The sequence below is a fragment of the Elgaria multicarinata genome, chromosome 6 (assembly GCF_023053635.1).
Source record: "Elgaria multicarinata webbii isolate HBS135686 ecotype San Diego chromosome 6, rElgMul1.1.pri, whole genome shotgun sequence".
Taxonomy (NCBI): domain Eukaryota; kingdom Metazoa; phylum Chordata; class Lepidosauria; order Squamata; family Anguidae; genus Elgaria; species Elgaria multicarinata.
The window spans coordinates 88,468,642-88,482,010 of NC_086176.1; the positions used below are offsets into that span (position 1 = coordinate 88,468,642).

The 13,369-nt window shown below is 41.4% G+C and overlaps 1 protein-coding gene across 1 annotated transcript in view; it reads right to left on the minus strand.

Annotated features, from left to right (window-relative positions):
* Positions 1-1,481: 1,481 nt before the first annotated feature.
* Positions 1,482-13,369, minus strand: part of CWC27 (CWC27 spliceosome associated cyclophilin) — a 119,574-nt gene continuing 107,686 nt past the window's right edge. Inside the window, exon 14 of the mRNA XM_063128013.1 lies at positions 1,482-1,891. Coding sequence (XP_062984083.1) covers positions 1,729-1,891 — 163 coding nt within the window. The 3' untranslated portion in view covers positions 1,482-1,728. The remainder of the gene's footprint in view (positions 1,892-13,369) is intronic.

Below are 13,369 nucleotides of genomic sequence, written 5' to 3' on the forward strand. Positions count from 1 at the left end.
TAAAACATCCTGCTTGTGAGTCCCTGGTTGACAGCTAGTTCGCCACTGTGTGAACAGAGTGCTGGACTAGATGGAGCCTTGGGCCATGTCTACACCAGCTGTTTATTCCAGGATAATATTGAAGTCGTCCCTACTGGGCCACATGATGCACGGCTGATCCCGTGGTGATCTCGGGTCCACCCCTCATTTATTCAAGAATATCACGGACTGCTTTCACATTTTTTTTTGGCTCTCTCGCTACAATGCTGAAGTCCACAGCTGGTGTGCCCCCATCCTTCGCGAAGCTGTTGCTGATCGGTGCAAGCTCCTGCCTCAGCAAATAGCCAACCCGTTTTGAGGAGCGTGTGCATGGGCATTGGTGTGTTTCATGAAAAACAAATATACGTCTGCGCAGCAGCACATTTTCGACACAGTACCTATCCCTCCTTATGTTGCTGTGTGTCTGTGCTAGTGCGCATCTCTCAGGAGTTATTAAAAAAAAATTCCTACCCCGTACCCATCTGCCTAGTTCCTCCCACTTCTGCTGATACACATTCAGAACTCCCACTTCTGCTGATACACATTCACGGGGCACACGTTCTCCTGCAATGGATCTCCTTTACTTGCGGGAAACTTCGGTGGCATGTGCCCCAAAAGCACTGATCGTGGAAGCTGGGAACCATTGCAATTATCCCTCCTCTGTTGTGAAATGGTTGTAGGTGTAGATTAGCCCTTGGTCTGATCCACCATGGCTCTTCTTGTCTTCTTGTGAAATAGACTGCTGTCTTCATTCTGCAACAGATTTATTGAGTAGCCATTGTCAAGTTATCATTTCACAGTCTCCGTTCCTTGCCTTCTGTGAATTGTAACAACACTTCAGTTAAACATACATGCTTGCAAGTGCGTCCTACAAAATGACAAATCAGCTGTTTTAGTATAGAAACTAAAAGTGTGAACTTAAGAGTTGGGAAATCCCGGTGTCAAAATTCAACTCAGCCATATGATGAGTTGGCCTTAGACTTGCTGCTATCACTCAAGCCACACACACCTTATTTACAAGATGAGGATAAAGCCATCCATGTCCTCATCCAGGATACTATAAGATGCAAGGTGTTCAGACCATTTCACTGCCTTCCATCTGATACTCAACATTCTGTGGCTACAGAGTATATTCAATCTTCACTGGGCTGGGGTGGTTTTTGCCCCATTAGGATTTGATTGTTTGTTGAAAGTTTGTGTGTGTGTGTTTCTGCAAACCTAGTTGTTTCTCTGGGCATTTTGATACCTCCTTCTCATTTCTCAGTGACCTCCTTTCCTTCTCCATTTTTATTGGCACTCGCCATCTGAGTTTGCTATTAGAGGGATAACAACATTATCACTTTCTAACCTTGGCAAACTCTTTTGCTCCTTATTCTGATTATATACTTTTTTAGTATTCTGAAAAAGACTGTAAATACTGCACTCTCTACTGTAAGAATGCAAACACATACACAAAAAGAAACTGTGAATGGGAAATGAAGTGTTTATTAATAATAACTGCTAAAAATGGTTTCAAAGGGCGCTGCTGGGAACGCATGCTTATTTTACATCAGTATTCACAAAACAAAGGAGATAGCACTGTTTCCAAATTAGACACCAGATTCCTTTTCACACCTTGTAAGTGATATATTTTGGGATGCCAGCTACTACAGAGCCAGAACATTTGTGCAGTCATTTTCCAAGCTGGCTCTGGCTAGCTTTACATTCATTTCATCTCCTTGCCTTTTTTTCTCTCAGAATCTTTTTGCTTTCCTCCCGTCGTCTCTTATTAACAGGGTTCCGAGGATCATAAATTTCAAAAGTGTCCTCATCTTGCACACTTGCATCTTTTACCTTTCTGGTTTTATCCTCAAAATGGAGCACATGTGACATCCTGTTAAGAAAAAGATAAGCAAACACATTGGTTGGCCAGGCTGATGATCTTAAGACACTTTCCCCCAGAGTAAGCCTAAGCAGGATTTGCTTTTTGGATGAATACTATAATAAACAGCGGTCAACAATTTTAACATCAATACAAATATAATGAAATTGTTAATTCCACACATTAAACAACATGACTCAGTACAAATAAGTGGGCTTGGAAAATAAAACATTGCTCTCCATGGAAAAGATTGGTGGCTAATGCCTGTAGGCATTAGGAGAGTTATTACCTCACTAGAAATACTCAATAGATTTGAATTCTTGTGCCCTCGAGGAAGGTTTCAACTTTCTACTAAAACATGTTGATCATGTTACCATTTTATTAAACGTCTTTACATATTTTTAGTCCCATTTTGATGTTTGCCTCTCTTTTTTCTCCACATACCTTTTCAGAATGAAACACATTTGTTATTGGCGTGTATGATCATACGAGAAGACAAAAGGCATCCACATTAAACTCAAGGTATAAATTGATAGCTCCCCGTTTCGTAAAACAATACATTATTTGGAATTGCTAAGGTAGGCTAACATATCAGTTGCTTGCCTCAGAATGCCTGTCATTTGCAATGGATTCTCGGACTTTCACCTTTGACTTGGCAGTGGATCATGCTTGTGACCCTGCTTGGGGTAAGACACCTGTGTTCCGATCCTTCCTGCACTTGAATTTGCCCATGGTCCATTCACAACATATGGCAGGCAGGTTGCTTCATTGTGCAGGAACAAGGCACAGACTACTGAAGTCTGCTTTGAACAGCTACAAGCATGGCTAGTCCCTGAATCACCTCTCACGCACCTCTCACTCCTTGAATTAAGACAAAGGAGCTCCTACTGTCTCAGGCCCAGGTTTGACAGTGCAAATAGTATGAGAAGGGAGCCATAACCAATTCTTTGCTTCTTTTGATCTGGCTTCCTTTGATACCTACCTTAGTATCCCTGGAGTCTTCACTAATTATGCTCCCAAGTTTTTAACTTTGAATGGTTCTTTCTGCATTAAATCTCCCTTATTGGAGAACTTTGAACAATTTCTGATGACTGGTTGCTTCACACGACATCTGATTTTGTAACAGATTAAAGAATGTCTTAATCAGGAAATAGCTTTCACTGACTAAAAGCTTGAGTGTTTGGAAGTCATGATTCAGCAAATACTGCCTCTGTGTCTGTATTTGCCTGGCTATGGAAAGGAAGAACTTTGCCTTTTAACTTGGACCCTTTATAATATATCATTATCCTAAGCTAAACCACTGAAGAACTGAGCTAAGTTAGTGTTTAATGATTCCTTGTTTGCCCTGGTTGTTCAGAAGCTCTTACCTAACCCTACAGAAAGATCCAGCTACCTGCAAAGATACTACTTTTAACATAATGTAGAGGAAAGAAAAGCAATGTAGTTGGCAAGCCACTGTAGTTCAGTAAGAAAGGTGAAATGCCAGACTGAATGCTAGATCCCCAGGAACACCTCTCTGCCTGGCTGTTACAAAACGTATTTGGCGGCGCATGATGGCAATTATTCAAATCTAGTCAACATCTGTGCATATTAAAAGCCAGCCCAAAGAGGCAGTGAGATTGACAAGGTCTCCCAGAGGAGTCTCAGAAATAGTGACATCCTTTCATAATTAGGCTTCTCAACTTTTTCTGTTAATCACATTCTGCTTTCCCAACAGTTATATATTTAGCCTGGATGGTGCAGTAGAACCTGGAAACACGTATTGTTGGCAGAAAGGATTAACTCTATAGGAGCAGAGCCTAATTTGAATGCTTAAGCCCAGTTTGTTCCAAAATGTCTTTCTCGCTCTCCTTTCCTTCACCTATCTCTACTTCAACTAATGTTTGTATTAACTTCAGTTAATCACGTACCCTATGATATGGAGACTTATCAACATGGGTAGGAATCTTAACTAACTTGTTTGGCTCTAAGTGGCAGGAAAGCCTGGAATGGATCAACATACCAACTCTGGCTTTATTAGCAGAAACTCTTGTATGTTCCACTCTTTGAAAAGGATACTCCTCTGCTTTGCCTTTCACGCTAATGGCAGGTTTAAGAATCGCAAACCAGGGCTTTCCCCCATTGAGAAATCCAATGCTTTCTCACACCACATGTTGAACCAAATGTACGATTAATACTTTTCACAGAAATTACAAAATTAAATGACAATCACCCCCGCCTATTAAGCACCTATTTCTGAATTGGTAAATATAAAACAATCTTATTTAGTGTTTTTGTTGTTTGCTATGTTTATTTGTTTTTAATGTAATTGGATTTTACTACATTTGTTTTAATATTGTAAGAAGTCAGCAGAAAGCTGGGGTGCAAATGTTTGACATAAATGCATAAAATATAATCCTGTATAAATACCTGGGCCTAACTCCACTATACTGCTGGCTCAATAAAGAATAAGAAGCTAATAGAAAGCAGGATGTGGGATAGTACCATTTTTTCCTTTATATCCCTAACCAACAAGAAAAATCTCAACTACAATAATCATTACATGAAATATTAAAATATACTGTCAAAATGGTTATTTTAATTTCCCCTCTCTGATTTCTGCTGTTTCATATTTTTGCAGCAATATTTTTATTATTGGGATTTACTGCTTGTTAATTACTGTTTTTATTATGTCTTTATTGTGCAGTTGTAAGTCACGCTGAACACGTTTTGTTAAGCAGAAAAGCAGCCTATAAGTTTCAATAAAGGTTTTAAAAAAATTAAGAGGGACAACTTCAGAGTTTTGCAGCCTGATCTTATTCATGATTAGTCAGAAGAAAGTGCCATTTTGAACAATGAAGGTTATTCTCAAGTAACTGCTCATTAATAAAATTAAGGGAATAGGGAATAACATGCAAAAGATAATGTAACAATGAATATATGAAGGCTCACATATATTTCTTGTTTAACTCAAAGCAAAAGGATAGTACAAAATTATTACATAATGGCTCATCTGTTTTCTTTCATCCTTTTTGAGCCACTTTTTCTGGGGCACAGGAAGGGACTGGAACAACAGACCTGTTGTGATTCCTAACATAATTCATTCCTGACCCATGTGCCTCCGTAAATCACTAATTGTAGTGAAATGAAAGCATGCCTAAACTTTGCAATATCCTATAAGAATACCCTTCCAGGCTTGTTATAGAGTTATTATCTAAAGCCCTGACAGTAACTCCAAAAATTATTTTGTCATTCACATCCAACATTCAGATTATGTGCTGCCTTGATGGCTTTTCATTGAATAAGGCAGTATATAAATGTAAATAATAAATAAATAATTCAGCAACAAAAATGTTTACTACTGTAATTTTTTTTGGTCTACTGTGACTATGGCACAACAAAAACTTACTGTGTGTCAGAGCTCTGGCAGGTATTGTTAAGCGGCACTTTTCGTAATGCTCAACATCATCTATTTTTCATGGGGCATTGGGGTGGTCTAAATCCTATTGAGGTGGTGTCTTCACCTCTACCAGTCCTCCTTGGAGTTCTCTCCTCTTGGGTGAGTTCCCTTAAGCCAGGGGTTGATAACTATCAGCCCACTTAGGTATTGTACTTTCTGTAGGCTCTTCTCCAGGACACTCCAGGGCTCCAGTAGAGGATTGGGCAAGCTGCCAGAGTATGGTAGGCAGCTTCAAGGTGCTCCCCAGCTCCAGGGTAGCTGTCCCAGTGTAGCCCCCTCTTCTTCTCATGGTGGCCAACACCAATCTGCGTCCCCCTCCCCAGACTGCCACCTTTCTTTCTTCACTTTCTTCCTGGCATCATAATTCTCTCCTTCCATCTTCACCTCCTTCCTTTCTGATTCTCTATTTCCATCTTCTGCTTATTCTTTGCCTCACCTTCCCTCCGGGTGCCTCCACTGCCCCCGTTGTAAGCTGTCACTGTCAGCAGTGTTCTTGTGGCTGACCCATCCATGCGTTGAGCCAGCTGCAGCTCACAGAACTCTCCAGCTCAGCAAGCAAAGTCATGGCATCCTGGGATACCATCATAGCCAGGAGTCGCTGCTTGCCTGTTCTGGATGGGTGGCTTCTTCCTCACATTGGGACCTTCCAGCCCTGGCATTACGTTACAACGTTCCCCAACCTGGTGCTCTGCAGATGTGCTAGGCTACACCTCCCACCATCCTGACTAGGGCGGCTGGGAACTATAGCCAAAAATCAGGTTGGGGAAGTCTGGTTTTAAACCAACAATGGTGGCCACCACTTGGATTGAGAGCAGACACAGACACGGGGGAGACACACACACACACACACACACACACACACACACACACACACACGAGCTTTGGGCTTATGTCTTCTGAATATGAGCTCTGCATGTTACATGGTAAGACATCTTCTGCAGCTGAAAAGAACTTCAAAAGCAGTTTGTGATATTGTATGTGGGTCTAACATTTAACAGAAAAGTACAAAATTCAACTGGGCATGCCTAGGGTAGCTTTTCGGATTGTACAGTAAATAGTCCAGCCAAACTGTTCATATTAAGCAAGTGCCTAGAAGTTTCAGTTCGACAAGCACGGACAATCTTTTTTCTTTTTAAATGTTCCCAGGTTTTATTTATTTATTTATTTAGTATATTTATATTCCACCTTTCTTCGATCATAGAAGTGTACATGGTGTTCACACACAGTCTCCCACCCAGACACTGATCAGACTCAGACCTGCTTAGCTTCAGCAAGGTGGCATTTTCAACAGAGCCTTTCACTGTCTATAAAATTTATCGGCTGTCAATGTGCTGACAGTTCCATATTTTCATCTTCTAAAGTTACAGAACTCTGAGAAGCCCTACTGTGCAGTTTGTGCTCATGTCCAAAAGTTGACTGTTCATGTTTCAATTTTACAACACACAAAACTCTGAACTATAAAGTATGTTAAGGCTTTTGTTTTGTTGGGGATTTGTTTTGTCTTGTACTTCAGGAAAGATGAGAGTGTGTTTCTCAATCAGACATTTTAGTAACTGATGAAACTGTTACCCACAATTGGTTCTTACGGATGCCTTGTCGGCGTTCCTTTAATTAAATATTTTCTATCCTGCTTTAAAAACGTTTCTCCAAACAGCTGATAAGTAAAAAACAACCACAGTTAGTATCACTCAAGTCTCACAAAAACACGTCAGGCTAAAAATCCAAGAAATCTAGCTAAAATACAGTTGAAACTAGCCATAAAACGTCTTCCTAAAAACCCCGTTTTCAACCAATCCATCTAAAAGTGGCCGACCGCTCTAGGAAGAGAATTCCAGAAGTGTGGTGCCACCACGGAAAAGGCCCAATCCCTGGTCCCTGCCAATTGGATTTTTGCTAATGACAGGCCCCAGAATGGGGCCTCTGGTAGTGATTTCAAGGCTTGAGTGGGTCTATATGAGTGTCTATGGTCTTACGCTAAAAATGGGTGGCCCTGGGGTAGATGGACTGAGAATTAAGCTTGAAATCTTTAAATGAATGAAAACTAAAGCAGATAGTTCAATTGACAAAAAGATCAAAAGGAAAAGAAAAGGAGCCCAGAGGTATACTGGGCATGGGAATAGCAGAGAGAGAGAGAGAGAATATAATAGGGAAGCAATCAGCAGAAGGCATTGGAATCCTGTGGCTGGAGTGGCTCCCAATTTTTCACCTTAACTATCACAGAAATTGAGAGCAGACAGGATGAGCTAATATCTCCCTTAGCCCATGAGTTCCATAGCTGATTCTGCCTTATGCTGCATACCAGGACAGAACGATTAAAAGACAGATACAGCATATTGCTTCCTTTATGATTTTAAACATACAGTACAGATGGGCTGCTTAAGGCTTCACTGGAATCAATGATGGATATAGCTGCTGGAGGCTTTAGGTCTGGGCACCCGCCGTATACTCCTGACCTCAGCTTGCACTCTCTCACTAATGCTCTTCTGGGTTCTGCCTGAACATTAAACATACATGGATGACAGAATGGAATCCAATCCAGTCTTGCATATCTGAGACCTTGCAGAAGACCTGCCCTTCTTAAAGGGAGTTAATTAGCTGCCTTCCATCACCCATTTTTGAGAGATTTCACAAAAGAAATCAACAAAGCCCTTCAATTTCAGAAGGACCCTGTTTCCTGCTCCTGAGACATGGCCAGTCTGAGCATCTGAGAACTCCCCACCTCCGCCTCTGGATGATATCATAACTGTACCGCCAGGAAGAGGAACAGCCTTAGCCCACGGACTGCTCTACTGCAACTACAAAGGGAGTCTACAACTAAGCAACAGACGTTTTGCCCCGTTCTATATGTTTTGTCTGCCCTAAAGTATATTAAAGCTGAAGGCACAACCGCGAGTGTTGCCTAAACAAACTGACGCATGCAGAAAACAAAAGCTGGTTAGAGAAATATGCCCCTTGTACAATGCCAGGATAAACATCACGGGGCAAACAGATAATGGAGAAAACCTACAAATCACTTCCATATTTAAAGTCAAATTAGTTCAGCATGATTAATCATATTGCAAAGTCCACCAAAGACCTGACTATTGTAAATAATCACCACTGTATTTTATATGGTATGTCGGGTTCACCCTGTCAGTATCGTTAAAAGAGGAAACAGCTGGTTTTTTAAACTTTCTGACAGCTGTTGCAGTTACTTTCAGAAATACATTAAAAGGATATCCAAGCTTTGACTTTCAAAGCTTTATTTGTTAGGTGGGGCCTAAGGATGTTGCAGAGACCTTTGTTTCTTTCGCTGCAAATGTCCCATATCTCTACGGTGTGGCCTGAAAGCAAGGCGTTATTTCCTAAACAAATTCTGAACGCTACTGCTGCCACCCCAATTCTTATACAGCTATTCTTAGGATTAAGTTTCTGGAATGTTTTAAATCACTTACTGTATTTTAAATGTTTGCAATGCTGCTAGGTTTTATAATGGCTTCCCCCCGTATTTTATAATGTAGCTTTAAACTTTTTTTAAAAAATTTTTTTTATTGTGTTGCGTTTTATAGTTTTAATTGTTATGAACCACCCAAGAGCTTTGGCTTTTGGGCAGTATAAAAATGTAATTAGTCCCACTGATTTTAGAAAAACCGATTTTTCAGTGAGCAAAGGAAGGTAATCGAAGTTCCTTGGAAAGGAACTTATTTCGAACTGTAAACAACATGTGCATGTTTTCCTATGGATCATCTATCTCCCATGAAAAAATTGGGATGAGTTTAAAACTGGTTCGATGACACATGCGTCTCTGGACTGCAACCAGTCAGATGCCATGGAGCTCAAACCAGGAGCTTTGTGGCTCTGACATTAATTTACTTCTCCTAGCCCTATTGGAGCTGCTAGTCAGATGAGGAGGGCATTTCCTCCTAGTTTATGCTGGTACATTAGATAGTACAGCTTATTGTTCCTGGGGAACAGATGATCCCACCAACTGCTTGCTGCCTCCCTTAATCCAACAAAATAGGCACTGAAGGAAGTCACAAGACAATTCCTCCAGACAGAATCATTGATCGACTGCCTGCCTTCTGCCTGCTCACTAGCTTTAGCCCCCCAACATGGTGCCAACCAGATATTTTGGACTACAACTCCCAGCATTACTAACTACTGTCCATGCTGGATGGGGCAGAAGAGAGTTGAAGTCCAAAACCTCCAGAGGGCATCTGTTTGGAAAGGCTGCTCTAGGTTCTTTATTGCCTGACACAGTCATTGTGTTTAGGATTGTAGCATTTATGAGTCCATAAAGGGAGCAACATATATGTGCTGTTTGCTTTATAATGCCCTCAATCTGATCTTTCAGAAGGGGCATAAAAGCTAAAAACTGTGCATTTTACATCTTAAAACACTCCAGCAAATACTGTGAATCACTGTATTTGAAAAGTTAGAACCGCAAACAACAGAGAAAATGTTGCAACACTTTCCTTCCATTTGCCCTAGAATTGTAGCACACAAAAGAAGGCAGGCAGACAAAACAGATGAGTGACTCCACAGATCAAAGCAAAGGAGGTCTCCTTCTCCAGGAAAAGAAATGTTAGCTGTTCTGGAAGAATGAACTCACTGGCACTCTTTTCATTTCCAGCAGAGTAGCGGATGGCACAGGAAGAGGAGAGTCAGATGGGAAGCAGAAGAGACAAAGAAGAAAAATAAATCAAGGAAGAAGTGTAAAGAATAGGGAAGGATAGAAGAAGCAAGGGAAAACAGAGAGAAATGGTAAATAAAATAGGAATAGAAAATAAAAAAGGAGAAGAGAATGTGAAAAGGAGAAGTGTGAAAACCAAAAATAAGTTCAGAAGTCAAACCAGGCCAACAAGAACTTGATCTTATGCAAAATTAGGCATGTCTAAAGCTCAGTGAAAATAATATGCTTAAGGTTGCTATCCGATGCACAGTTAGACAGAAAAAAAAGTCCTACAACTCCCAGCATTCCCCAGGCAGCATGGCTGACTGGGGAATGCTGGGAAATGTAGGACTTTTTTCTGTCTAAACATTCATAAGACTGTGCCCTAAATGTGCATAACTGCATAGGGTCAGGTTGTACATGGCATGAAAAAGTAAGAGTACGTACTGAAAAAGAAACACTAAGAATTGCTAATAAAAAGGGTTTCTTTTATAACACCCATTTACCCTACTGTGTTCACATTAGAAAACAACAACCGTGATTTCTTTGTGTTGAATGAATTAATAGGTTTGGGCTGATCTCCTGTAAAAGCTAAACGGAGAGAAATCACTATGACTTTGCCTGCATCTGAGTACAGCTGCTTCATATGACAGAAGAACCCAAGATGTTGGCACCTGTACTGGATGTTGTGACGGAGATCCTCATTCAGATCCTTGTTTGCCACTTACTTTGTGCAGCAACTCATAGGACTGGGTCTGGAAAGCATTAGGGTACAATGCAGGAGCATAGTAGTTTAGTATGCCTACTGCCACTGTCTCCTTTCCAAGGGGCAACTCCTGTAAAAGTCTCATTGAAATGAAGGAGGGCTTCGCAGCGACAGAGTTTGGTGGATTGTGTGTGTAAATCTCCAAGTGTGAGACCTGCAAATCTTGAAGTGTACTTTAAAAGTCTAGTGGGGGTATTTAATCAATCCCAATAGAGGCAGGCTTTGGAACAAAACTGAAATTGTATTTTTTTAAAAAAGGCTAATTAGTAGGAGCAATAGAAGAAAGATGGATGCACTGTCTCTAAACTCCAAACAATAAAGCCAATTAATGAAGAGAATTCGTAAACAAATCTCTCAGGGTCCAAATGAGGTTCCCGCAAAGGTAACAGATCTCCTAAACTCTAAAACAAAGAAAGCAGATAAATCAGTTCCTGATATACAAATGTATTACAAGTTTGCCTATGGGAAACACACATCATAACTTCTAGACAAGAAAAGCTTTTATCATCATCCGACACAGTGCCTCAAACGAGACTTAAGATTTCAAGCATGCCTTCACTGGTGGAAGGTAGGAAGGAAAGAAACGTGCTGTGGATTGGGGTATGTGTGTGATATTAGCTAGGCTCAGGAGCACCCATGTGTAATTAGCATGTAAAGTGAGTAGGGAAAGTTCAAGCTGGCTTGGAAGGTTTCGGATTCACTAGTGAAGCATCTGGCCCAAGCCAGCACCAGAAAGCGATGATTGCTAGCTGAGCCTGAAACAGGTGCACATCAGTGAATCACCTTGAAAGTGTTACTGCTGCAGGGAGGTTAGTCAATGATGATTGTCAACAGCACTAACTGACATCAGCTGGTTGTTTTAAATGACGCGCAGCACCAGCGGCCACATACTTTGCACCCTTAGCATGGCCCAATTGACTGATGACCTCTTGGTACTGTTTCCTTTTGAGCCAAAATTCCTTGGAATTTGCACAAACATATGCTCAAATCTTTGGAATATTTGGGCCAGAAGGATTGTTCAGTGGCCTGACTTCCCTCCCTTCTTCCTGTTTGGCTAGGTTTGCCAAATTTGAAAGCTCAATAGGACAGAAGCAAAGGTTTTACAGAAGAACTGTAACCCCCCACCAAAAAAAAGCAAAAAAAAAAAAAAAAAAAAAAAGGCACCATAACAAAAAAACCAATGAAAACAGAGAAACACAGAAAGGGAAAATACATGGGAAATCCAGGAATGAAGTACCAAAGAAATTACCCAAAAACATAAGGACTAGAAAGGACGATCAAAACAATATAATTTCTATTATCTACATAAGGACCATGATTTATGGGGTTGTGTATCACTCTGGCTCCCTTATGTCTAGGATAGGTAGGATTTGAATGACAGGCACAGCCAATTCTATTATGTCCATTAGGTCTTCTGGCCTGGGTACGGTATCGAAATTGCTTGGTTGCCCTGGTTGATGACCTCTGTTCAGGGAGGGATGAGGGGAATACAACCCTGTTGACCTTACAGCAGCTTTTAATACTGCTGTTCATGATATTCAGCTGGAGCAGCTCTATGGATTAGGAGTGGGGAGCACTGTATCACAGTGGTCCTTTTCCTACCTCCTGAGCTGTTTCCATAGGGTAACAATGGAAAGGGGCAGGTGAGGGGGGGGAGCTACTGCTCAGCACCATGGTAACTGGCATCCCACAGGGGTTAATCTTGGCCTCCACCCTATTTAACATCTGATAAAATAGTTAAGAGCAGAGACACCACACTGACAACAAAGGTCCGCATAGTTAAAGCAATGGTATTCCCTGTAGTAACCTATGGCTGCGAGAGCTGGACCATAAGGAAAGCTGAGCGAAGGAAGATAGATGCTTTTGAACTGTGGTGCTGGAGGAAAATTCTGAGAGTGCTTTGGACTGCAAGAAGATCAAACCAGTCCATACTCCAGGAAATAAAGCCAGACTGCTCACTTGAGGGAATGGTATTAAAGGCAAAACTGAAGTACTTTGGCCACATAATGAGAAGACAGGACACCCTGGAGAAGAGGCTGATGCTAGGGAAAGTGGAAGGCAAAAGGAAGAGGGGCCGACCAAGGGCAAGATGGATGGATGATATTCTGGAGGTGACAGACTTGACCTTGGGGGAGCTAGGGGTGGCAACGGCCGACAGAAAGCTCTGGCGTGGGCTGGTCCATGAGGTCACGAAGAGTCGGAAACGACTGAATGAATAAACAAAATAAAAAAAAAAAAAAATGAAACCACTAAGAGATGCCATTTGGAGTGCCATGAGTATGCTGATGACACCCAGCTCTATTTCTTCATTCCATCTGAATCAGCTATGGTGAGTCAGATGCTGGACAGCTGTCTGGAGGTGGTAATGGGCTGGATGTGGGCCAACACATTGAAGTCGAATCGAAATATGAGGGAGCTGTTGTGCGTTTTGAGCTCTAAAGTCCAGGAGGTGGTGAGATGTCCTGTTCTGGATAGGAATGTATTCCTCTGGAAGAAGCAGGTATGTAGCTTAGGATTCCTCCTTGATCCAGAATTGTCACTTAAGGCCCAGGAGGCCTCAGTGGTTAGAAGTGTCTATTTTCAGCTCTAGTTGGTTCACCAACTGCCACCCTTCTTGGTCAGAATTAGCATGGC